Below are 26,537 nucleotides of genomic sequence, written 5' to 3'. Positions count from 1 at the left end.
ATAAATCAATGTTTAAAGATCTCCTAACACTACATGGTTGCCAATCAATGTTCAGGACTGAAAATATGCAGAACCCCTAAGTATGACTTCTCAGACTCTTTAACTTGTATCTTTCAGAGGCGTACAGAAGACATTTTGGTAGCTTCTGAAATATCTACTGTTAATAGTCAAACATAGTCTCCATTTCCCACTCAATATTACTATAAATATGATTCTTCTACAACATGACCTCAACAGGGAGTCTCAATCCCCTTAGATGCTGTTTCTTCTTACAGCATTAGTAGCTCCAAGCACTTGAAGCATCCACCTGCAGTGGCTGTATTGCTTCCAGGCTGAGAGAATTAACGCTCTATAAACAGTAATTTTTTTCTATAATGAACCAATGTTTTAGAGAAAGACATGAGAACAAGAACAGCCACAAGGATAACATGATGACCACTGCAGTAACTATTACTTCATTAATTTGACACTATGTGAGGTTAAACTAATTATCTTTTGTCTTGGCGTATCTTGTGCCTCAACAAAATAGATTAAATACTACATTGAAAAAATACTACAAAGCAACCAAGCCCTCCAAGGACATTTTGACAGAAGCAACCCACTGAAGTTGTATATACAGAAAAAGTTTGAAAATGTGGAGAAGAAAATCTTGAAATCTAAAACAAGAAAGCTAAAGAAGTTTCACTGATTGGTTAGTGTTAAATTACAGGCTGCTCTTTGGTTACAATGTTCAAAATGTCTTTAGAAGAAAAATGCTTTATCGTTGACTTGCAAAGGTTCAACTCACCGAAAACTGATTTTCCAAATCCAAAGGAAATGCGTATGTATCATGGGATTAAAACACTGTAAACACTGAAGTACATTGAGCTTTTCTTTCACTGCTATATTTTGATTATTCTAAGGGTGGGGGAAGCAGGGAGAAGAACAGGGAGATTCAGACAGGATGGTGACACAAGACAGAAATCATTCATAAATCCTAAATGTAATGCCATAACACCACGTAAGAAATTTGTTACCCTGCTTCTTGATCTCCTCTTTCCTCCAACTAGCTTCATAAATCGATTGTACTGCTCTTCTTGATTTGAGAGGTCCCTAATTTTTCTTATTTCTTCTTCTCTCTTTCTTCTCTCCTCCTCTTCTTCTTGTTTCCTCTGGTCTTCCTCTTTCTGCCGCCGGTCTAGTTCTTTTTGTTGCTTTCCCTTTGTCTGTTGCTTCCTCAAAGCTTGCTTGCCTATAAACAAAAAAAGTATGTGATTAACACCATCTTACCTAATTGGTTCCACCTAATCTGAGATTCTTCAAGAGCTTTGAGTAAATGTGAGAGAGTTTATGATGACTAAAGGCACATTGCTCACTTTAACTTTTCTTTTTGAGGCCACACCATTGACAGACATTTCAGTAACATTAAACTTATTACCTGTAGTACTAGTTTTTTTTGTTGAATGTGCTTTCGTACTGGCTCTGATTTTCTGTGTTACACTTTTCGTTTTAGTTAATTTTTCCTTGCTTTCCTTCATCACCTGTTGTTCTTTTTGCTGCCATTTTTTGCTAGCAGACTGAAGTGCAAGAAGCCTAAGCTGCAATTCAGACATCTCCTCCTCATCATCAAGCAGCTTCTTGAGAAGAAAACAGAAGAAAGGACAAGACAAAAAGTCAAGAAATGCAATTTAACAACTTTTTCTTTACAAGGTCTTTTGACATCTTTCCCCAATATTTTTACTAAAAGAAAGCTCAAAATCCTACTTTATTGGTAAGTGTCATTTCTTTAAAATTTACTGTTCCTATAATCAGAATGTTTCTGGACTGCCATTTGGAAAAAGCTACCATAATGCAATCATGCCTCATCTATGGAGGAAAATTTTCTTACCTTTTCAGATGCAACATCTGAACTGCTAAGCTTTCGCAGTGATGTCTGCTCTTTGTCTTCTGTACCTTCCAAGAGAAAAAATACCGTATTTTTGAACAAACTGTTTCTCATGAGTCAGAGCTACATTAAAATGATACACGAATTTTAATCTATACAACCATATTTTATTAGTATCACTGACACACAGTATAAAACAATAGCTGTGGTACATGTAAGATCACATGAACAAACATTCATATAAATTTGGCATGTCTGATAAAATTTGACTCCATAAGCCTAAGGCAAGACTTGTCATTTCTTAGTAACTCTGTCTTAAGGTTCACATGTAAGGTTCGTCAAGAAACAGAGAAAAACAGATTTGCAGACAAGGAGAAAAGAAGACTTCTTGTGATGTGTTTTATACCACCACCTCATATCAGCTACTGTCTTGAGCATCTCATATTTCACTGGCAGCTATTATGAGCAACTGGTCATTCTTTTGCAGAGTTAAATATGAAGGCCCAAAGCTGCAGTAAGAACACACTTGTTCCATTTCACACCAAAGGAAAGCAGAAAAAAGTTACTGTGGAATGAATAGTGGAAATGAATAGTACAGCACTGTTTTCCCACTACAAACATTTACATGCTAAAATATTAATTTCTTAGAAGTTACAAAATATAGCCGATTTTCAAAATGTATATATATATATACACACATAAATATACTATATTTTACACATGTATAGATAATGCCGTACATATTGCAGTATTGCATACTTTATTATAGCAAATAATTAGTAATATAATTGGCTGAAAAAACCAATCATGCATTTTTTTACATAATCATACATGTTTATATGCACCAGACAAAGGAAGGAAATGTTTAGAGAAGCTTGGAGTACTTTAGCTATATTAGTCTTTCTTCAAAGAAAGATTCCTTCCCACAATTCAAAATGGTGAAAAATAAATTCAGATTTTGTACAGCTTTAACTCTTCCTAGCATTTCATAAAAATTATATTCAGAAAGGCACTGTTTAAAGTACACCAAGACCTTATACATAAACAAAAATGAAACTTAAAAAATGCTGAAAGTCTTCTTTGCACATGCATGCATTTTTCAAAAATGCACATACAAAAAAAAAAGAATAATATCTAATACCCATATGAACTACAGAAAAAATTCGAACAAGTTAGTATACTATGTGAAGTTCCTAACCATCCACGCCATAGGATGAAAATAGGAAGACAGATGGTACAGTAGTTTTTTTTTGATACGAGCATATGAAGGGACATTCTATACAAGTACAAATGCTCTTTGAAACCAGAAGGGGACAACATGGACACAGCAGGTTAATGCACAACATGGGAAGTAAAGTAGGGAATACCATCAAGCCAGTCAGAGCAGCTGAACCACAGAAAATTAATTTGAGAGACTGAAACTTTCCTGAGTTTTAAGACCATCTCCTCAACTTTTATAAACCTGCAGGAATACCCAGTACACTATTTAAAAATAAATAAAATGTGAAAATCAAATTTTGCTGATTTTCCAATACATGCAGCATGTATTGTGGCAGTAAGGAGATTAATGTAGTATATATTCACTTAATACACGTGAATCTGCAATAACCCCAATTAGTTGAATTTTTATTTGGAAGCTTGCCTTACATTGTCATAAACATTCATTCATACATAATCTGTCTGCTTTAAGATCATTCATATATCATAGATTTGAGTATCGTGTAAAAATTAAATGCTCTTAATATGCATATTTCAGCATCTATTTTTCACTATCATATGAACTGTATTATCAACTTCAGTGCTTTTAAGTTTGGAAACTGGATTTTTGAGATTATTTTGCTTTTTAAATAGCTGTTTTACTCTGGTCCTGCTATGTTCTCTTCACACAGACTACTAGTTTTTCTTTTATCACCAAAATTTGTTTTATTTATATTTGTCAACAGAACTTGTATGAACTCCTAAAGAACACAAAAAATTCTATTATTAATGGGAAACACATATGGGGGAGAAATTACCTAAAATGAGGTGGTTTGACTACTAATTATCAGGTTTTTTCTTTTGTTTTGTTTACAAGATCTGTCTTGTTCTGAAGTCATACATAAATCATCCTGACTTTCAGTGCTCTAGTCCTACCTTTCTTCATATTCCTGCCAATTACTCACCTGCATTCTTATTCAATCCATTAACTACTTTGTCTCTTCCCACTCAAATTGATAGTTTACACACACTGGCAAATTAGTGAACACTAGATGACAAGTGATAGCCTCAAGCACTACCCTCAACCACAGCAATCACTTACTAGAAGGACATGCAGCCTTAAGAGTAGGAAGCTTAAGCCAGCTGCCTTATTTTCCTGCAGACTTAGAAGTAAGCTCAACTGCTTTTAGTACAGGCCAGGTGGACATGATCACTTGTTTTTCAGTAACTGGCTAATGCACCTCAGCAATTACCCTCTTTAGTCAGCAACTATCTTTGCAAGACTTAATATTCTACTCGACAAGAATTAATATTCTACTCTTTGGTTTCATTTTGTCTACAGATCCTTCCCATTTCTGGCCTATGATTTCTTGATTATTCATGAATATCAACAATGATCAAAGTAATTCTTGTGAAAATCTCTTATGGTGTTAATAACACCAAGGTGTTGGGTTTGATCCCTGTATGGGACATTAACTTTTAAGAGTCAGACTTGATGATCCTTGCCTTCCAACTCAGAATATTCCATGACCCTGTCTTACACTTAAGAAAACACACAAAGGTGAAATGCAGAAAAAGGGGTCTCTAAATGTTCTCTTTTCAGCTAAAAAAATCCCCACATTTTGCTTCTGCAGAAAAGAACAAGGCAAAAGCAAAAGTAAAACTTTCAGCAGAAAGTCAATGATTTCTGCTGTGAACAGGAATTAAAACCTTCAAGTCTTGTCCTCATGCTTTCTGCCAAACAATCGGTCTAAGAAAACACATTATTTAAAACACAAATCCAAAGCAAAAACATACTTCCCAACATGTTTATGCAATTCAAGTAATTAAAAACCACAAGAGTTAAGTACATTAAATCTTTAACTTGTAACATTTTAATTACAGTAAAGTTCAACCCAACACCTAATAAATACAATAGGTAATAGTGATGCCTTAATTTTACCTTTCATGTTTTCCAGATTCCGTACTGCATTAGCATATAACTCTAAAATTCATATAAAGTGTTAGCAAGGTCTCTTCACAGTTTAGTTAGACAAAACAAGCTTTTCCAACCTGAGAACAAAGGATACCATTGCAGCTTCAGGCCCAAAAACTATAAACAGCAGCAAATTGAGGAGAGCAATCTGGGAGGACGGGACTTCATAACCTGAAGCTGTAATTGGACAATTGACCCCAATTCATAAATGGACCAAAAATAAAAGCGTAACACTCCGGGACCAAGCATCCATCTTAGGTAGAGCCACGGCTGGGCTCCTGTACTGCCCAAGGTGTATCCTTTGAAGGCCTTTTTAATTAATAACTACTTTATTCCTTTAACACTGTCTAGCCTCTGCTCTAGGTAGCCTCAAAAGTCATCAATAGCAAGCAAATAGAAGTTCACAAGCTAAAATAACTTTACAAGTATTTCTTTACCTTGGCCAGATTCTGATGCTTCAGATTTTTGCGAGGACTGCTTCATGCCTTCTTTGCCTTTTTTCAATCTGCTCCTCTCAGCTGGAGTAGGCAGTTTTTGTCTGAGAGGTTTCAGTTCAAATGCCTGAAAGCCCATAACTGGATTTTTCTCCTCAGGAGGTCCTTCTTTTACAGCGTCCGTTTTAATACTGTCATTTTCTAGAGTTTTTTGGTCCTCAGTGTCCACTGGTTTTTCACCATCTTGCTTCTCATTTTCTTCCCTGTTGCTCAAAGCCAGTCTTTCATCTTTATTAATGTGTTCAAGTTCTAATTGTATCTGCTTATACTTCAACAGCAGATCCTCAAAACTTTCTTCCACAGAGCTTTCATTTTTAGAAGAGTGGTTCTGCTTTCTAGATGGGGACCTTCCAAAAGTTTTAGCTGAATTACAGGTCAAGAAATTCAAGACAAGAACTTGTACAATCTTACAACAGTGGCAATATTACCACTGAAGACCAATTAAGACAAACGTAACTTATGTCCATTCTCATATATTTTACCTTAAGGCTAGTTTGAAAAATATCCTTAATAAATACAAGCAGCATGCAAAAGCTGTAGCCATTATTACATATTGGCAAACATTTTCTCGAACCAACAATTTTGAATATCCTACTTATGACAAGAAGGTCATGAATTCCTGAGAAGTCTCATCTCTTACTCACACCACCCTCCTGGAAACAACAGCTATAATGCTGAGATGGTTCTCTACCATGGAAAGTCAAATTTCCAGAATTCCTAACTCCAGTACTGACTCACTATCTGACATTCTGAAAAAGACAGAATCACTCATTTTAGACTTTCATAAAATGCCACATCTAGCCAATACTTAGTTTGGCCATAGCACAATTACACACTGCAGTAAATGCAGTTCAGCAAATGAGGTAAGGCACAGAAGAATCAATGAACAACTGAAGGGAAAAAAAAGTAACGAAGACTTGCGATCAAAAATTTCAGAAATGCTGAAGACAACTGGGAATTACTAATTACTCAGAAAAGTTTACTCATGGATGTTCAAGGCAAGCAGTGGAAATATTCTTAGGCACCTCTACCCAGAACACAAGTTGTAACTTCTATGTCACTATCAACTCCTCTAACTTTAACCTGACCCTTGAAAATAATCCTGTAAAATAATCATGCTCAAGGGGAAATCTTTCAGGATACCAAGTCAGGTTTTACTCATTTGACTCAGAGTATCAACCCCACTGTGACAACAGCTGACTCACACACCCAGTTATGCAAAATGCTTTTTCATCAACATCATCTCTTAAAACAATAGGCAGAGTAAAACCAGAATCTAAAATAGGTATCCTCTGAATGGAGGCATACTGAATCCAAGGGAAAACTTATTTGTCTTCTGCTCACAAAAAGCATCAACTACTTGGATGTTTTGCTAAGTTTAGTTCTAACATTAGTATGAAGAATCTCGGTACGGATCCTGCAAAAGCTACTTCCATAATACCAGGAAATGTTTTGCTATACAGTGCTTTCTCAAGTGTCAGCACAAAAAGCAGAAACTAGCAAAGATAAACTACATAAATTCCAAAAAGCAATCAGACAGTCTAAAAATATGCTTAAAATGCTAAAAACCATATGCAGGATAACACCAAATTATGCAATAAGCATATCTGCGAAATTCCCTTCCAACACCTATCTACTTCCAAAGAGCCAGCTACGTTCATCATTTCATAAGACACAAGGAATTTTGAAGCTAATAAGTCTAACTATGATCTGCTATTGGAATACTTAAATAGCTTCCAAAGTCATCTGGACATGGGTAACAAGTCAGTTTTGAGATGCTTTTTGTGCTCGGGATAATACAATTGCTAGAAGCTCCCACAATGGAGTTAACCAGAAATTCTGTGGTTCACATATGTAGAAAATTTTTTTTAGTGCTTCTACACATAGAATGCAAGACTCCATGAAGTGCTGTGAAAGGTAGACAGGCACGTACTTATTAAAACAACTGTGCTTCAACCAACTCAAGAGAAACTTCATCCAATAACCAAAAAGAAGAAAGTGGGAGTTAGAAATGAAGAAAAGTGTACATGGTGAAGAGTTTAGAATTCAATGGAAACAGGAAGTTCCATAATTGTTCTGTATTTCAGACTCAAATTCCACAATTCTTTATGCAAGAATTTCTGGAGAATTACTATATAAAAGCTTAACATTAAAGTTGCCAATAATAGAAAGAGAAAAGCCTAATAAAAGCTAACAGTCCAAAAAAAGTAAAAGGAATTCTTTAAATGTTCCACCTTAAATAATGTCCCTTACTCCACTTACATAAAGAATGTCCCTTACTCCACTTACATATGTATTCCTACAAAACATGGTGCAAAGCACAAGCTGCAAGGATAAATCAAGTAAACAATCTCTGTCTTACCAGGCTGTCATAGTTTACCCCAGTCAGCAACTTATTACCCCACACTTTCACTCCTCCTTCCATGGTGGGATGGGGAAAGAACTTGGAAAAAGGTAATGTGGGTTGAGGGAATGTGGGCTGAAAAAAGAACAGTTTAATAATGGAAATCAAGTAAAATAGTAATAATGATGAAAAGGGAGATAACAAAAAGAGAGTGGAATAATGCCCAAGAAAGGAGAGTGACACACAATACAATTGCTCACTACCCACTGAGAGATGTCCAGCCCAGCCCCAAGCAGCAATCAGTGGCTCTCAGCCAACTCCTCACAGTTTATACCAGGTATGACATTCTGTGGTATGCAACACAATTTGGTCCAAGTTTTGGTCTCAGTTTTGCACACTACGAGCTTCTTGTGCACCTCCTCACTGGCAGAGCATGGGATGCTGCAAGTCCATGACTTAGTGTAGGCACTTCTCAGCAACAACTAAAACACCAGTATGTTATCAACATTATTCTCACACTATACCCAAAACACAGCACTGTACCGGCTACTAAGAAGAAGCCAAAAATCAGGACTCAAGACATTTAAAACACTTTATTTTCCAGGAGGAACTTCAGATACCATTCCAGGCCACAAGCCTCCTTGTACCAGCTGATATGAAAGTCTCCTCTGAAGTCACATGCCAATGAACTACACCGGTACTCCATTAATTTTAGCAACATGGAGGTACCTTGGTATTCATTAATTCTCTAATATTGACTGTATTAGGTGGCAAGGATGTTTTAAAAAATCAGGAAGTAACTCATATTGAGGGAAAATCATGGACCTTCCTTAACTATATGATCCATAAACAACTGAATTTTCACTTATTAAAGAGCAAGAGTAATAGAACATCCTCCATCTACCATGTTTCAACAGATGCCTAAATCCTAAGTGTCAGGAATAAGAACACTTTCAATATCCTCATTTTCTACTTTTGGTTTGAAAACGGAATTATTCACTTCTGAATGCTCTTTTAATTAAAAGAGAGAAGGAGACTGTCCTAAACAGAACTTGCAATGTTTCTTAATGAGACTGATGCAATCTCCACATTTGCCCTGCAAATTACTCCTTACACAGAAAGTAACTACTTTCAAGTAGTCAGAGCAACACTGCAAAGAGACTCCAAAACTATTTTCAGCATTAGAATTGTCTTACTGTGAAACCTTGGGCAAATCACATCTTCACTTGGTGCCTCCCAAGATAAAATGAGCCCTTGAATGAAGGGCTCCAATGAAGCCTTCAATGATGCTGTAACTTGAGAACTAAATAAAAGCACCTCTATTGCTAATTTACATATTCCATCTACATTTAAACAAATAAAAATATTAATGACATAATTAATAATCTTGTATCTAAAACAAGATCCAAGAAAGCCAAGAAATCAATCCACACTGTTGGTTCTAGCAAAAACACATCCTTTCACTATTGATATGAAGGACAACAGAACACTGTAAAATTCTGCAGAACAGGATTAAACCACCATCTCTCTTGCTCAGTGTTTTTTACACTCATCTACATTTTCAGTTAGGCAACAATGCAGTTACATCAAGTAACCAGGCTGCCTCAAGCTACACTCAGAATCAGTTCTTTATGTTACTTCCTATAGCAAACAGGAAAAATTAGGGAAGCTTTTCCCACCACTTTCACAATTTCTGCTCCTAAATGGATGAAATAACAGAACTCTCGTAATGAGTCACCTAAACTGTTATGATCAATCAGTGGAGAACATCCTACAAGAAATGGTGGGTATCGTTTTCATCTGAATGCCCATATAAACTAAAATTTGTGTATGCAGACCCACTCCAGCTTAACTAAAACTGACTAAGGCTAAACCTATGTACAATAGCCTCTGAAGGGACAAAAGTGAAAATGAAAAAAAAAATAGTAGACCCTTCATTGCCCAATACAGTAAATTAACAAGCTTAGGGTTTTAGCTTTACAATTGTGACATTAATTATACATACTAAAACTGCCGCACCAAAGAGTGACCCCACTTCACAATATTCGCACTTCGGGCTAGAAAAGGAGCCGCCCGGAATCCAACCGACAAAAGCTTCTTTTCAGGCTATGCTTTTCTTTTTTCCCTACACCCGACAGATCGGCCGAGCCGCAAGCCAGGCCAGGGCACTAATCCGACTTCCCAGCAGCCTCTCCTTAAGCAGGCCCGGCTGTCCCGGCCAACCCCCAGGATTAGCTTGGGAGCCTCCCTCTCCGTTACCGCTGCGGGAATCCCACTGCCAGAGCGGTAGAGAAACGCGTCCCTTCCCACGGCTTTCGGCCACGTAGCGCGGCACGGCCACACCCAGGCCCACCGCAACAGCACGGGCCCCACACCCCGCGCACGTCTCAAGGATACATTTTCGAGGCGAGGGTTCCCTCCAGCCTTGGCTACTACTGAACCCGGCGCCGCCTCCCCCTCCGGGCGGCCTCGCCGGAGGGTTGCCTGGCCGATCGCTGCAGCCTCGGCTCCGGCCCCAGCGCCCACCGCCCCGGTAGGGCCGGCCTCGGAAGCGGAACCGATCCAGGGCGTTGTGGCTGCGCTCCCAGAAGGAGAGCCGGGGGCCCGTGTCGGAGTGCGAGCCCGGCGCCATCCGCGGCGCTGGCGGGTGGGAGCGGAACGAGTCCTTAGGCCGGTACCCGCCGTGGCCGTGCACGTGTCCCGTGTCGGGCGGGGGCTGGTGCCGCGAGCGCGGGAAGGGCCGCCCGGGGGAGGACATGGAGCCGCTGCCGTGGAGCCCGGGGGGCGGCCGGCGCCTCGAGTACGGCCTGCTACTGCTGCTACTGCCGTTACCGAGGCCGCCGCCGGGCTCGGAGCCGCCGCCATAGGGCCCGAAGCCGTTGTTGTCATCGTCGCTGATCTCTCCATCCTCTAGCTCCCCTTCCTCCTTCGGGGACAGCCCGCTGGGGTCGGGCGCAGCCGCCGCCTCCGCGGCCGCCATGGGCCCACGACAACGGTCTCAGCGCGCGCTGCGCCCCCTCCGCCGCCCCGCGCGGACTCTCGCGAGACCACGCCCCGTCCCTCCCGCCTGGGAGGAGACAGGGCCCCAATGCGTAAGAACAGAAGCGGCTCGGGCCACCGCCCCTATTGCGGGGTGTCCTGGGTAATGTAGTTCCCCGCTCGGGGCGAGGCCGTGCAAAGCCCGGCCCAGGGAAGCCGGGGCTTCAGCCTATCGCGCGGCGGCGGCGGGCGCCAATGGGCGCGGCCTTCCGTGTTGGTAGAGAGGCGAGGGAGGAGACCGCCATCTTATCGAAGGGCATGGCGCTGTGTGGGTATGGAGCGGTGGCATGGCGGCGTGCTGCCTTGCCCGGCCCGGCTCGGCCCTGCCCTGCCCTGCCCTGCCCTGCCCTGCCCTGCCGTCCGCCGCGGGACTATCAGTGGTAGCTCCCTTTAGCGCCGTCCAGGCTGCGGGGGCTTGGGCCTCCTGGGTGCTCATTGGGAGTGCTGAACGCCATTTCTCTGTTGGTGCGGCCTGCGCCCTGCTGCTCTCCCCAAACAGTGTGCAGGCTGCTAAAGAAGGGAAAGCAGTGGGTGTTCAGGCATTAAACCCAGAACCCTCCTAGTAGCTAAATTAATGTTAAAAATTTTAAGGAGGTTTCTGCAAAGCTTTCCAGAGCTGTGATTGCCTAGACGTTCAATGCCCTAATGCCTTCAGTGATGTAAGTGACCATCAGGGAGTGTAAAACAACTTCATAAACACCTTCAATAATTTGTTTTATTTTCATATCTCTTAAGTAGCATTCTATTGCTACCTAGTTGGTTGATAAGGGATGCAACATCCTACCAAACCTGACTGGAGAGCAGTGATGACTTGCTTGTGAAAAAAAAAAAAAAAAAAAATCATTTTAAATAAAGCTTTTCTTAAGTCACATTAGTGTCTCCTGTAGAATTCACAAACCCTGACTTTAAAAACTGAGAAACCTGAGAGATTCCTTTGAATTATACATGCTAAATGTTTTTGCAAATTTGCCAGGGTTTTCAAACTTGGAGAAAGATGGCTGCATCTTCATGCTTTTCCTGAGAGTGAATTATTAAGATGTTTTGTAGGGTATTTTTTAGTGAGTAACGTGCTATGAAATCACAAGCACCAAAATAAAACTCAGTATCATGTTACTGTTTCCTTTCCTCTCTAGACTTCATTTAAATCCAACAAGAATAGAGATAATGCATATGCATTGTAGAGTCCAAAATGTTGTGCCAAACAAGCTTACTTTTCTTTGTTTAAAACACTTTTCACCCTCTTTTTTTTTTGATCGAACGAGACAAACTATATGACTTAAAATAGATACCATTGCAGTGATTTCATACAAAACAGGGTAGAGTAATGGAAGGTGTATATCATAGCCTAAATTTCTCAATTTTTTTCCGTTTAAAACAGTGTGCATTCTTTAAAGATGTTTACAGGGAAGCAAGTTAAAGGTTTGCTTTTCCACTCCCCCTCCCCACCCCAAATATACATCATTCTACATTAGTGTGCTATTTGTGTCAGTACTTCTATTCAAATTGTTGGGATCTCTAGGAATCAAGCTTATATTATTTTATATATCCCACAGTACTAAAACCATGAAAATATGACATAGGACATACTGAAAACTTGATCTCAAGTAGCAGCTGGAGGTCAAGCAGGTTTCTTAAACATTGCTAGGTGCCTATGTCCATGTCTGAAATCTAATCCACTGTAGCTACAAAGCAGTTTCAGTATCACTACGTGTAAGCTGCAGAAATTTCCCTCCCAGCACATATCCTTACTTAGGTATCCCAGAGCTTTGTATATATCTGCTTCCAGTTGCCTTTGTACAGTTACCTCTATTTTTAAGTGTTTTCATGCACCAGTAGGAAATTAGTATCAGTACCTTTTAGACAGGAAAGCAAAGCGTTTACAGAACTGTAAAGTATTGGCAAAATGTCAGATCTTTCATAGGAAATTACCCTGACATGGGTATTCCCACTCTATTGATTTTTATTGTATGTTTGCTTACTGTTCATCCAACAATGTGCTGAATTTATTCAAAAATGCTATATGATCTGTATTATAAATTTCTATCTAAGAGCAAACTTAACCATCTGTACTTAACCGTCTGTAAAAGAATACCCTGAGAATCTTCCAGTGGTTTTGTATATCCTATGGTATCATATGTCCCTTCTTTCATTTCAGTCATCTGATATTCCTAGCTTTTTGCTGTCATCTAGGGTTATCATGTGAGTAATTTTAAATTTTCAGAAAGAAGCAGATTCATCACAGTTAATAAATAGAGAAATTAATAGTGTTAAATTCTTTCCTGTAAAGGGAATAAGAGGGCATGTGTAAAAAGAATGTGGTTTTCTGATGGGTTTGCTACCTACACATTTGAACAAAGGCCATAAACATTTGAAAGCTGCCATTCAAATAGAAAACATGAAGAAACTTCCTTGTTTATGACACAAGTAATAGATAAAGAATTTTTTGTGAGGTTTCATTGCAATGTGTGAACTTAAGAGAAAAAATAAAGAAATTTTATTTTAGCTGCATTTGACTTCATGCCTGTGAAACAGATTATATTGCTGATGGAGAAAAAAAATTCTATTAAATAGTGAATATATTTTCAGTAAAGGACAAATAGAATAATTTAAAATACAGAAGACCATACTGTAGTAAAATACTACACTCACGTTTTTCCCTATGATGATACCAAACAAGAAATGGCCTTTATTGATCAATCAGCAAGGACAGTGGGTCTTTCTGGCTGGCACACTCCTGTAAATGCTCGCCTCAGCCTCCTGTATTTTAATACAGGAGTACAGAATTTGACTTGTTTCAAAGTTTGAGGCAGGAAATTAGTAACATGTTTATCATGTAAATTAAATTCAATGACAAAACGTAAAGTGAATTTTGTTTTTACAGACGTATAGTCTGAGTTACAAGAACTTGGCCAGATTTCAGAATATAAAAGACATGCAGTATATTTTGGTACTATAAAATTTGGCTTAGGCTAAAATTATTTTTGCTCTTCTTGCTTTGCAAGTGTTAATTACTATCATAGGTTCAGAGTAGATCCCCTAGTTGGTAAGGTAACAAAAATAAATATATTCTTTGCATTTCTTCTGCAGTTTTATGGGTTTTCCTGTGTTCTGCCTGTGCCTGCTGACACAATGTCCAGTTAATCCACAATCTGACGCTTGCACAATTTCACATAATTTTGTTGTTCTTTCTGTTTCTTAACTAATTTCTTCTGGATTTTTTCTTTCTTCTTTTTTTTTTTTTTTTTTTTTTTTTTAACAGAAAGCTGTGTGAAATCTTCCAGAGAAGAAAGCAGTTTCTATCCAGTTAGGAACATCCAACTTCAAAATAAGCACTAAGTATAAGTAAGTTCTTACTGAACATAGCCTGAACACAGTGTCTTAAACACAATGCCTTCGAAATACATATGAAAGTAAAAAGATGAGGACATAAGATTGGAAAATGAACAAAGAATCACATTCAAATAGCAGGCAGAGCTGCATAATGATAGAATTAAATACTTGCCTCATTACATGCTTAAAGAGATTACATGCACCAAGAGATATATCTGAGCAAATTATATTAAATACCTAAAGGAATCTTCCCTTGGAAGAGGTAAAAGTATGAGATATTTATATGAGATAAGAGACTAAAATTAGATATTTTACAGAAGACTATTATAAAAGCTTTTTAAATAAAAAAAGTAGTATGTAATTTTTATTTTGGTATTTATGGTGAATTAATGGTAAAATACAAATCAGTCACATTGTTATTTTCTCAGACATGCACTTGGTGACGAGAAAAATCTTTTTATGACAGCAATTATTCAATACCTATCAGTTACTAAAAAGACTTATTTAAAATCTGGAAGATGTCAAAATGTGATTTCAGGTTTTCACCTCTGGTATTAATAGTCTGATGAAAGAGCTGATTCTAAGAGTCATGTCTTCCCAAAAGACAGAACTCTTGCATACAAGACACTTTTTTCTTTTGCAAGAGACTTTATTTTTAGGAACATAAAATAATCATTGCAGATAACTTCAGATTAAACACATTCAAGTAGCAGTTAATTCCCTCCTGTTAGACCTCAGCACCCTTTCCTGTATCCTCAGAGGTTATCAACTGAGGATCCTGCATTGGTACTTGAGACCCTACACAAGCCTTTGAGCAAGGACTCCTAGAAGTAAGCAACATTTTGAAGAGAAGCAAGCAAGCAAGGTCAGAAACTGAACCATTGAATTCATGCCCTCTTTAGGGCAAAGAAGGCTGTAGGGTTTTTCTGTCTGGCTTTTTCTGTTGAGTTTGTATTAGACACCTAGCCCATGGTTAACCCCAAAGACTGTGGTGAGTGTGTAATGCTTTATTTTTGCCTTTTGATGGCATGTTTGTTGTTCCTTAATTCTTCAAATTGTGTAGTTATTTATAGTGTTATTTATAGAATGCAGATGCTACAGTCAAGTTAGAGATATTTAACAGATCAAGTGTCTGTGGTAATTTTTTATGCTTGGATAGATAGGCAAGTACATACATAGTAGCACTTTCTGCTATTTTGGTATTTTCCTCAGTGATTTTTAAATACTTCAGCTATTCCTCAAAACATAAAGTCTGAAACTAAAAGCTCAAATTAGCATGATTCAAAATAATATAAGAAATTGTAACTTTTCTGTTTGACAAGTAAATACTGCAATGGATTTGATTCCACAGAGAATGCTGGAAGGACAAAGAAGTGAAGAAATAAACTTCACATTAATTTCCTGAGATTTTTTTTCTGAAATTATACTGTAGCATTGTTGTCTATGTATGGAAGGTACAATACTTTTCTTTTTGTTAAAAACACTGTAGAAACATATAGAAGCAATATCCTGTCATGTCCTACAACTTTGAGAATTACTCTGTCCCATGTGGCATGTTGCACTTGCTTTCAAATATCAAGTGTTCCCAGATGCAACTAATCCCAGGTGATGGGTAGGAGTTGGAGCTTCATGCATATCTCTATTGGATCAACTTGGATCAGTTCCCATCTGTGACCTTCGACAAGGAATTTCTGCCTTCAAGGTTTTCCAGAATGGTTGTTTTACTGACAAATTCCATGCTATGAAAAGCACAATGACACCTTCACTAGAGTGAAGAGGGATATTGAAACACACCCAACATTTTGAAATATTTAAGTCTTTAGCATAATGGTAGGCCAAATGAAGAAAGGTATTTTATGCAAAGATACAAAAAATTTCAACTGTTTGAAGGCAGAGCATGTTTATGGATCTGATGATGTTCATCTTGAGTCATGTGTGTGTCACTTTGATGTAGATTCAGGTCTGTGGTCCCCAATGGTGGTACGTTCAGAAGCAAGTTCTGGAAGAATTTTTTCCAACCTCTGAGTGAATAGTTTTGCCACTATTAGAGATGTAGCTTGGATCTATGTGGTGGATTAGGTGGGCTATGCAGTACCTTATGGGCTTACCTGTTGCAATTTCACATGGACATAGTGTGTGTTTTTATTTACAGAGATCTTGATGTATATTAGGGCCAAAGGGAAAGCATTTGTCCCTTTTAGGCTGTTTTATTCACAAAGTTTGGCCAGTAAAATTCTAAAATAGATTTCTTCCTTTCAGCCACTTCAGAGTGTAAATGCTGTTGGGTTTCTAGGGCTTTACAGATCCCCTGTCCTGTGAAATGAGTCCCCTGGTCACTATATCGTACAGTGAGTATTCCAAAATGATGCATTGTCTGAAAAATTTCTTAGTGACAGTAGTAGTATCAGCATTTCTACATGGACAGACCTCTACCCATCCTGAGAAATTGTTTATGATTAAATAAGTGTATTTGTGGTTACATTATTTGGACACCTGCATAAAATCCACTTGCAAATTTACAAAGGAAACCCGTGTGTCTAGGTGTGCTGCATCTTTGGTCTTGACCCTTCATCTGATGTTATGGACCAAACAAATTCGACAAGTGCTGCAGTATTGCTGTGCTCTTACAGAAAATTTGGGGCAAACCAATCTTTGTTGTACTGATGCAATCACACCCCCTTGCCAGGGTGAGTCACCAGAAAGTAAGTAAGGAGAAGCTGAGGTGCAACAGGGTGGTTATCAGGGGACGGCCATGAGGACTCAAGGTGTAACTGGCACTCCTGGCACAGCCAGGCAATGTTTCCATCTCCCAGGGCTGAGTCCTGCAAAACAGTTCTGAAAGAGAAGCAAATGGTGACTGCTCTGTAGAAAGGCTGATGAGAGCATTTACAGGAGTGTGCCAGCCAGAAAGACCCACTGTCCTTGCTGATTGATCAATAAAGGCCATTTCTTGTTTGGTATCATCATAAGGAAAAACGTGAGTGTAATATTTTACTATTGCTAAGAGCACGCAGCACTAATGCTTGCAGAAGAGCTTCAACATAGCAGCAAGGCACTTGCATAGGAGTGCAAGGGGATATTAAGAAGCTGTGTTGCTTTCAAAGTTATCCACAACTGTGCATAGACCCAAAGGTATATCAGGAATCTGTGTAACACAGATGGCTAAGAAAGCCAATGGCTCTTGTGCAAGTACAGAAGTGCTAATCAGGACAGCAAATTCTGCAGTTTGTACTGGAGAGCAATAATAAGCTTCCACTCCTTTTGTGGAAGTACGGACATCACATCCTAGAGCTGCATCAGAGGGCTGGAGCACCTCTCCTATGAAGAGAGGCTGAGAGAGTTGTGGCAGTTCAGCTTGGAGAAGAGAAGGTACAGGGAGACCTTATAGCACCTTCCAGTACCTAAAGGGGCTGACAAGAGAGCTGGAGAGGACTTTTTACAAGGGTGTGTAGTGACAGGATAATGGGAAATGGCTTTAAAACTAAAAGAGGATAGGTTTAGATGTGATACTAGGAAGAAATTATTTACTGTGAGGATAGAGAGGCACTGGAACAGATTGCCCAGGGAATTCATGGAAGCCCTATCGCTGGAAGTGTTCAAGGCCAGGCTGGAGGGGGCTCTGGGCAACTTGATCTTGTGGAAAGTGTCTCTGCCCATGGTAGGTTGGTTGGAAGTAGATGGTCTTTAAGGTCGCTTCCAACGCAAACCATTCTCTGACTCCATGGATGGCCTGTGGAGCCACAGGGAGCCATATATAAGAGGGATTATGTCTGGCCTCTGAAGGTGAAAATCTCTGATGTCATCGTAGCATGGTAAGGGTTGTTCTATGACAGCAGGGCAGTCATGGCAATCTCCACAGGCAGAGCCACGATGTAATGCTATAGGGTTAAGGACAGAACAGCAAGAGTCCTGGCTGTTGACAGGAGTTTTTGTTGGAAAATGTGTCTGTGCTAGTTGGAAATAAGCAGAGTTTTCCCTTTTAAAAAAGGGCTGCAATAGGGTGGGGAACAACAACAGTTAGGGGATATCCTAGAACCAGAGTATCAAGGTGGGTTTTGGTTTTTGTTTTTTTTTAATATAAAAAAGCTGCAATGGCTTTTCATTATTTCTTTTGTTCAGGTTTTATTTAGGTTTTTTTCATTCGATGTGTTTTTGCACATGCTGAAAAAGACATCCCACTGGACTGTGCCACCAGGTTGCCTGATTATTTATACTATTAAACATTCCAACAAGGGAGCCAGACTTTAAGAAATGAATGCCTTATAAAAGTGATATTATGAAAAAGGAGTATGCATATTACGTCTCAGTTGGTAGCTGTGAAACATTGGGGCTGCAGGCCCGGAGAATTAAACTGATACATAAAGAGGTGTGACATAACCCTCAGTGCCAGGACAATTTCTCAGCTTTTCTTACAGCTCTTCACTGTTATTTTTAAATGTAATCGGAACTATTAATATGTAGGAAAATTAAAGAATTTTAAATGTTTTGTCCAGCTCCAAACAATTTTTTTTTACACTATTTTCAGGAAAGCTCAGGAACCTTAACTTGGCAAGGAAACAAGTTGAAGAGGATGGTAGTTCCAAAGACACAGAGAGTTGATATTTGACTTTGCCTGTTCTGCTAAATAGGTGGACTTAGATTCAATCCTTCAAGACCAGCTGGTGTTTAGGACTAGCCCACTCTCTAGGGACTTCCTGGAATCTTCTCCTCAGAGCAGTCCAAATACATCTGGAGAGTAGCTTTACAGTTAAGCAGTGTCAATTACTGAGAGGTCAGTGTTTCAGCTGCACCCAGCTGCTATTTATTTTTTTCTTTTAGCAGTATAAATATATAATCAGTCTCTTTTCTTAGTTAATGAGGAAAGAAAAAATTATTTGCTGGTTGTTTCAGTTCCCCAGATGTAAAGTGAGGGGAGATATATTGCAGGAATCTCCTTGTGTTAATTACTAGGAGGAGTGACATCCATAGGCTCAAATTGACTGTATATATGCAAATGTCCTAAGAACATCATGCCATGAGCCATTTCTGCAAAAGTTTCAGTATCTTATGTTAGCCAGCAGCTACTAGTGGCCTGATTATTGTACAGAAAATTTTTAATTACTAGTTATATTTGCATGTGAACCTTTTCTAGTAAAACTGTAAGATCAGTTTTCAGGAAAAAAAAAATCAGAAGCTCTTTGTGTGGCAGTTTTGACTCCAGAAGAGTTCTCAAGTTTTTCATTTTCACAGTCTTTGACAAATGTTCTTTTGGGTTTGAATCTTTAGGGGAAGGAAAAAAAAAAAAACCAGCTCCAGCATGCCTAAAGCCACCTAAATCAGTGTCTGCCATAAGAGAGATTAAACATATAAGATGAATTCCAGATAGTTGGACATATTTACAGGTGGAAGTCTCAAATAATTAACATAAAAGTGGGCTGGTAAAGTCTCAAGACAAAAGTCTGCAAAATATATTTTTAAAAAGTCATGAGCCATTCTACTTAAATAATCATGGATGTTAAAAATGTTCACTTTTTATTTATTTATTGAGATTTCTTTTGAGAAGATTTTGTTTGAATCCTAGTCATTCTCATTTCTGCATCCATATTACCAAATGTCCATGTCATCAAGAAAAAATAAATGACTTGTAAGACTTGGCAGCTGGGAGATAACCTCCTGTTGTTATAATGATGTTCTAGAGTTCACAGAACTGAAGAATTTCCTATCTTGAAAAGCAGAGCACCAAGTTTTGTTTATATTTGTTATGAGAAAGGCATAAATAAGGCATAAATGCAGATTCCTTTCACAGATGAAGAAGGTGCTTCCACACACACCCACGCCCCTCCCCACCCCCCAGCCTGTCAAAACCTTTTTTTAAGAGATTAAAACTTTAGTTCTACCTTAGAATGTTGTGTACATTGACAGGATGTTCTGGGACTTCAGTACCAATTTCTGACACTGGGTGGATCTCTGAAGTCAGGAGAACAAGAAAATAAATCTTTAATTGACACTGTTTTGGCATGAGCAGAGTGGATTGGGCTCCACCCTATTTGTTAGTGCCTTGAATTCTCCATTTTTAATCTGCTTCAGGACGGAATGATTTCCTGTGGCATCACTTTACTGTTGTTGACTGAAAGAATGGGAATAAATTATCACAGCAAAGCAGCAGAATAGGCAGTGCAATAGTCATTCTGATGAGAAACTTCAGTTGCTGAAAACATTGGGAATCTGCAACTCTTTGTCATAGGACTTAAACTCATCTTACTTTTGAAATACTTTTTCAGCACCACTTCTGCTGAATCTGGACTGAAGAGAAAAAGGTAAGGGATATTTCTGCTTAACTTTTGAACATGTGTAGTTATAGCCACCTTTTTTCAGTAAAACTTTCCTTTTTTATTCTGTAGTTTTAGTTTTCCAGGATATTTTCACATTTCATACTAAATTATCCAGTTTCTAAACTGAAAAAGTCTTCAATTCCATAACAGTGTTTGAAGTTGGATGTGTGGGTATTTGCCCTGGGAGAACCAGGACCAAAATTCTATACTGCCTAAGTCAAAATATTGTATTTCCATGACTTAATTTTTTGATTTAATAAATATTCAATTATAAAAAACTCATTCTTTATTACAAAGTAGATTTCCCAAAATCCAGTTTATTGATCACAGAGTACTTGCTGCTTTTGTCTATCTGCAAAATACAGCTAAATCTGTAGTGCACTTGGCAAGTGCATTATCCTTCAATATTTATCTCTCCAAGGAAGTAATAATTATCTGGTTTTACAAAAAACTGACCATTTGCCGAGGTAAGACATAATATATAATTTTTCAGATACAACCTTACAAATACAAATTTACAATCTGCAGTAAATCTAAGAATTATGAGTTTTAATTTATATTATAAACTTCATAATAATTGCTGCAGTGTAAGTAAGAAAAATAATTATCTTCAAAAACATAAGACACCACTGCTGTCCATAGTAGTTTTTAATAGGCTTCTACTAAAGTGTAGTGTCTTCACAAGACCAAATCAGTACAAGATTTCTACATTGTAATAAATGAGGAAGGTCCCATTATGCTGTGGATTTGAATGTGCATTCAACCCACAGATGAATATTTCCCTCATGATCTTTCCTTATAGTCCTTATATGGGTGACAACAGAAGAATGATTTTATAATTTATCTTACTACACAATCCAGAGATTCTGCTTAGGGCTCAAGGCAACTTTTACAAACATTTAATAAAATGTTCAATAAAATGTTTCACTGTGTATAAAAAAATGGCAGATCATCTGGTTTTATGCTGTTGAGTTTTTCATGTGATCTGGAACAAGGCATTGACCAATATTCCTTCCCTTCCTTAAACTTTGCCCATTTGTGAAGTTTTTTTTTAACTTCTTATGATTAACTGCTATAGAAACGTAAAGTATTTGTTAATTCAGAGAGACACAATATCCTCAGTATTTAAGCTGTGTCTTTGTAGCTGATGCTTGTGCCTCTAATCTGTGTATAACACCCAGTTATAATGTAACACTAATAGTGCCTTTATTCAGTTTTAATGTTCATATTAATTTTGATACTTCACTTTCAACTATTCCATGCTTTTAGTAACATAAAAAGATGAAATAAAGTTGAAGGTGATTTAAGAGGTATTTTACATGCCTTAGATTGTATATAATGGATTATAAATGTAAACTGAGAAATATATCTGCAGAAAAAAGGTATAGCAACTATTTTTCTATACTTCTCTAGTCAGAACTAAGTACATATGCAGTAATCTCTGGTGTGCCTCCAGTCTTAATCAACTGAAACAGACAAAAATGAGGACTACATTCAATAGTGGATGAAGTGATGTTATTGTGTTTCTCCTATCAGAACTACCAGGAGCCCATCAGCATTCATCATATGGTTTTATTTATCCATTTGATGGTGTTGATATAATCTCCCTTGAGTTTTTGGGTCAGTCTTCACATTGTATCAGCACATCTTCCCTGACTTGCATGGCATTGCAGCATGGTACAGCCACAAAGGGTTCACACCCAGAATGCATGAAGTTGTGTTAGAAAAGCATCCCACTCTCTTCACATGGAAAAGGCAGATAGCTGGAGTCACTATAGCTTAGAGCAACTGCAATGTTGGCAAAAGGCAATGGGGAAGATACAAAGTAATATCCTGACTGGAGACCCAACAGATGAAACACTATCACCCATTGATTACACTGGCAGAGTTTGCCCCTTCAAACAGCCATTGTGTAGTTTAGTGCCCTTTTATTTTAGATGCAGATAAAGACATTATGAGCAACTGCTTGAAAAGTCTCAGTCAACAACTATTTACATAGACACAGCATTTGGGTACTTGAGCCATTGTTCAAAGAAAGGGTAATTTACCATCCCATTAAGGAGATTATTTTTGAAATGAGCCACACGTTTCCACTGCTCTTCATCTTTCAGTGGCTCACAGTGTGGTCTACATTTTGAACCTCTACAATGAAACAAATTCACAAATAGTTGGACTTAATAGCCTGTTCATGTGGTTTCTTTATTAATAAATGTTTAAGAATACTACTATTTTTTTTCCTTTTGCTAAGTGCTGCTGAGCTAATATCAAAACATGCCAGATGTAACTGGGGTGGTTTTTGTTTGTTTGTTTGTTTGTTTGTTTTTGTTGGAAAGATTCTAAAGTCAGTACAGAATGCAAACAAAAAAATCCATTAGTCTGCTGGTTGGAATAGTCAGTTAAAAATAGTAAATCAAATTTCCGTCTTTGTTCTGCTTAGTTCTGGCAAGTCAAGACTAGTAAGCATTGGTCTTCTACATGCTCAGTGATTTACAAGTTGTTGATAAAACTGTCATGTCTGCAGTCAGACATCTCTTTTTGAGCTCAGTACATTCAATCTTGATAACAAGAAGACACAAAAAAAATTTTAAAGTACTTGGCAAGCTTGTAAGAATCCAGGCCTGGTCACTAACAAACTGGAGACAATATTTTTTTAATTAAGATTTTATTTCGTATGTAGATGTAGCTTTGGTTGACCCCCTCACCTCCCAGTATTTCTTACAAAGTATTTTAAGCAAAATGAAAGTTAGTAATCTTAAGTCTTTAGCAATATTTGCTAGAATTGTCTGCAAAAGAACATAAAGGTAAATATAACAGAGTTCTTGAGCCAAAGATCAGTCCTGGTTTAGTCTGGGATAGAGTTAATTTCTTCTTGGTAGCTGGTACATTGCTGTGTTTTGGATTCGGTATGAGAATAATGTTGATAACACCCTGGTGTTTTGGTTGTTGCTAAGCTATGTTTATCCAAGGACTTTCTTGGTCTTATGCTCTGACAGTGACATGGTACACAACCCAAAAAAACACCAAAAACCAAAAATCAAAACAAAAACACAAACAAAAAAAAAACAAACAAAAAAACCACAACAAAACACCCACCAAAACAAAAACAAAACCCAAACAAACAAACCAACCCCCCCCACCACAAAAAAAAAAAAAAAAAAAAAAAAAAAAAAAAAAAAAAAAAAGACAACAAGAAAACCCAAAACAACCGTGAAGGTGCATAGCTTGAACAGTTTACCTGAACTGGCAAAAGGGATATTCCACACTATAGACCTTCTTACCCTGTTACATGAACAGGGAGTTACCTGTAAGGGGGCTAACTGGGGTTCAGGGATGGTGTCTGGCATCGGTCAGCAGATGGTGAGCAATTGCTTTGTTCATAATTTGTTTTACCTTTTTACTGTCATTATTTTTTTTAATTTCAATTATTAAACTGTTCTTATCTCACCTACAAGTTTTGCTTTTGATTCTCCTCCCCATTCCACCAGGGTGGAGAGGAGGTAAGTCAGTGACTGTGAGGTTCTTAGTTGCCAACTGGGTTTAAACCCCAATAAGACCCTAAAATCTAACTAGGACCAGTGTGGGAAAAATATATATGTGCATAGTTCCATCACTGCTTCTCAGTCTGCGTAAACAAGTTAAAGTGCTGATGTGAATCATTATGTATGACAAGTTACACCTACCTGCTGTGGCAGATGTGGAGGACATGAGTTTTTACAGGATAAAAATGTATATAACTTAATGAGTCTGAATAATTAAAAAGTTATCTCAATCTGAAATCCAGCCAATCCTGTTCCCTGCATAGCTCTAATTCTGCATAGACTACGCTCTCCATCATACAGCAGAGATGCAGCTCAGTGGTACTCTACCAAGCAGACCTTTGGAGAGACCAGTCTCCTCTGCTGAAGACCAGGGCAGTGAGCTTGCTGTGCACCCTCCTTGCTACCCTAAGTATCTTGAAAGCCACCATTCCATGGTCACTCATAGCCAAAGCTGCCCTTGAGCATCAGGTGCCAGAGCAGCCCCTCCTTGTTGGTGAGAACAAGGCCCAGCAAAGAACCTCTCCTTATTGGCTTCTGTGTCACTTGGAGAAGGATGTTATCATCAACACACTTCAGGAAACTCCTGTATTGCTTATCGCCTGCTGTGTTGTCCTTCCAATAGATATGGTTATGGTTGAAGTCCCTCAGGAAGGTGAGAGCTTGTGAATGTCAGGGTGCTCCTATCTGTCGCTGAAGAGATGCATCCTTCTGGTATGACTTCATTCTAACACCAGACACAGAAGCCATCCCACCATGTCTCCATGGCTGCAGTAAGAGTGTGGCCCTGCAGGCATGTGCACATCTCTAACTCCAGTTGTTTATTCCCCATGTTGTGTGTGTTTGCATAGAGCCATTTAAGTTGGGACCCCCAATGAAACCAACTCGCTGGCTGGAGTGGCTGAAATTTCTTTGTGCTGCTCTTCAGGTGCTCTCCTGCTAACCTATTGCTGCCTAAAATCAGAAGAAAAATTTTCCAAACAATATTAGAATGGATAGCATAAAAAGCAGTCTTTTAATGAAAGTTTATCCCTCTGTGCATACACAGCATCAAATTTTCACAATTTTTATAAGTTTAACTAATTAGTATATCTAGCTAGTATATCCAATGGGAGACTGGTTGCCCTGGTAACCACCCTTGGCCCTGCCCCACTGGAGTCCCTGCAAGGGGTTCTTAGTCCTGTATCTCGTTATAGCTCCCAGATGCTGGTGCAAAACAAGCTGTTCTTGCTGGAAATCCTTTTCCTTGAAAATAAGACCAAGCATTTCAAGAAGGTGACATAATGTGTGAGAAAGGGTAACTACTGTTCTAAAGTGTAAGTGCTAGAAACTATACAGTTATATATTAAAATCTACAAAGCTACAAATATATGAAGAAGCTAAAAAATCTTTAAGCATCACTATGAAACCCTCCAGGTTCTGGGCATCTCTTGTGGGGGCATTGCCATCAAGCCAGTGGGACTGGGATGAAAGGAGGTTCTCCTCCCCTGGCAACTTTAGTTTAAAGCCTGTTTACCATCTTGGCAAGTCTATGACTGAAGATGGTTATTCCTTGTGCATAGTCCTTTTAGATCTTTACCTGCCTTGCTTACTGTTACCCTGAATTACTTGATAAAGTAGAAAAACACAGCATAAACACATAGTAAAAAGCTGGGTCATTTGTAATAAATTACCGGGAAAAGGACAATTAGAATAAATTTATTAATAAATTTAATTGGTGTCATTGTCCTTGGATAAATTCATTTAACACAAAGCAAAAGCCTACCCACACATATTTAATAAATTTAATACTTAAAGCTTCATTCTAGGTTCTGTTCTTTTTTGGTAAGCCATTTGGATATTTATTCTTCATTCACTGCTTTATAGTCCACAAGCCAAATCCTGGTATGAATAGTTTTGCTATAGTGTTAAGCACTGACACTTTTAACTGCCTCAAAAATGTTAGGAATTCATTTGTATAGCAACTCCTTTGGTATGAAAATTACTGTTTGCAATTTGGTCAGTATTTTTACAGGTGACTACTAATTATGAATGCTCTGCTTAAGATGAATATTTATCTGCAGTATTACTTTTCCCTTCCTGCAGAATAACTTTTCCCCTCTGTTTTCTGTAGCTATCTAAATACACTATCAGCATAAAATTTTACAGTCTTACCAGGTTGTCTTTTCTAAAAGTGTGAATATTATTCAAGGCCCTTGTGAACAACTGTACTTAATACAATGTTAACAATTTTTACAGATTTTTAATTTCATGTATTGAACAGTATTTTGTCTTCAATCAGTTTTTGGTATTGAGAAAACAAGTTTAACAAAGGAGAATAAAAGATGTTTAAATTAGTATTTAACTTTCAAGCTATATTATTCATAATGCATTCTATCAAGCATAAATATGAATAATGTTTTAAGCAGTGAAGACAAATGGAAAGTTGTATCTCAGAGATACAAAAA

General features: G+C 38.2%; 2 protein-coding genes across 15 annotated transcripts in view; one reads left to right on the top strand and one right to left on the bottom strand.

Moving 5' to 3' along the window:
- Positions 1-10,967, bottom strand: part of ZFC3H1 (zinc finger C3H1-type containing) — a 41,167-nt gene extending 30,200 nt beyond the window's left edge. For 2 of the 5 annotated variants that reach the window (XM_053944228.1, XM_053944231.1), the window contains exons 1-5: positions 10,272-10,967; positions 5,474-5,893; positions 1,868-1,932; positions 1,418-1,616; positions 1,017-1,231 (exon numbers count right to left, since the gene is read on the bottom strand). In XM_053944228.1, the coding sequence (XP_053800203.1) occupies positions 1,017-1,231; positions 1,418-1,616; positions 1,868-1,932; positions 5,474-5,893; positions 10,272-10,854 (1,482 nt within the window). In that variant the 5' untranslated portion in view covers positions 10,855-10,967. Of the gene's footprint in view, positions 1-1,016; positions 1,232-1,417; positions 1,617-1,867; positions 1,933-5,473; positions 5,894-7,892; positions 7,930-10,271 lie in introns of those variants that run through there. The other 3 variants (XM_053944229.1, XM_053944230.1, XM_053944232.1) reach the window with 3 other exon arrangements.
- Positions 10,925-26,537, top strand: part of TMEM19 (transmembrane protein 19) — a 30,094-nt gene continuing 14,481 nt past the window's right edge. Inside the window, exons 1-7 of one of the 10 annotated variants that reach the window (XM_053944242.1) lie at positions 10,936-11,016; positions 14,173-14,255; positions 15,003-15,108; positions 16,785-16,930; positions 17,033-17,220; positions 18,769-19,014; positions 20,504-20,539. The gene's annotated coding sequence lies outside the window, so the exon portion shown is untranslated. The other 9 variants (XM_053944240.1, XM_053944244.1, XM_053944236.1 and 6 more) reach the window with 9 other exon arrangements.

This window comes from Vidua chalybeata, chromosome 5, assembly GCF_026979565.1.
Source record: "Vidua chalybeata isolate OUT-0048 chromosome 5, bVidCha1 merged haplotype, whole genome shotgun sequence".
Taxonomy (NCBI): Eukaryota; Metazoa; Chordata; class Aves; order Passeriformes; family Viduidae; genus Vidua; species Vidua chalybeata.
The sequence above is the reverse complement of the archived record's forward strand: the minus strand, read 5'-3'. Positions and strand labels throughout refer to the sequence as shown.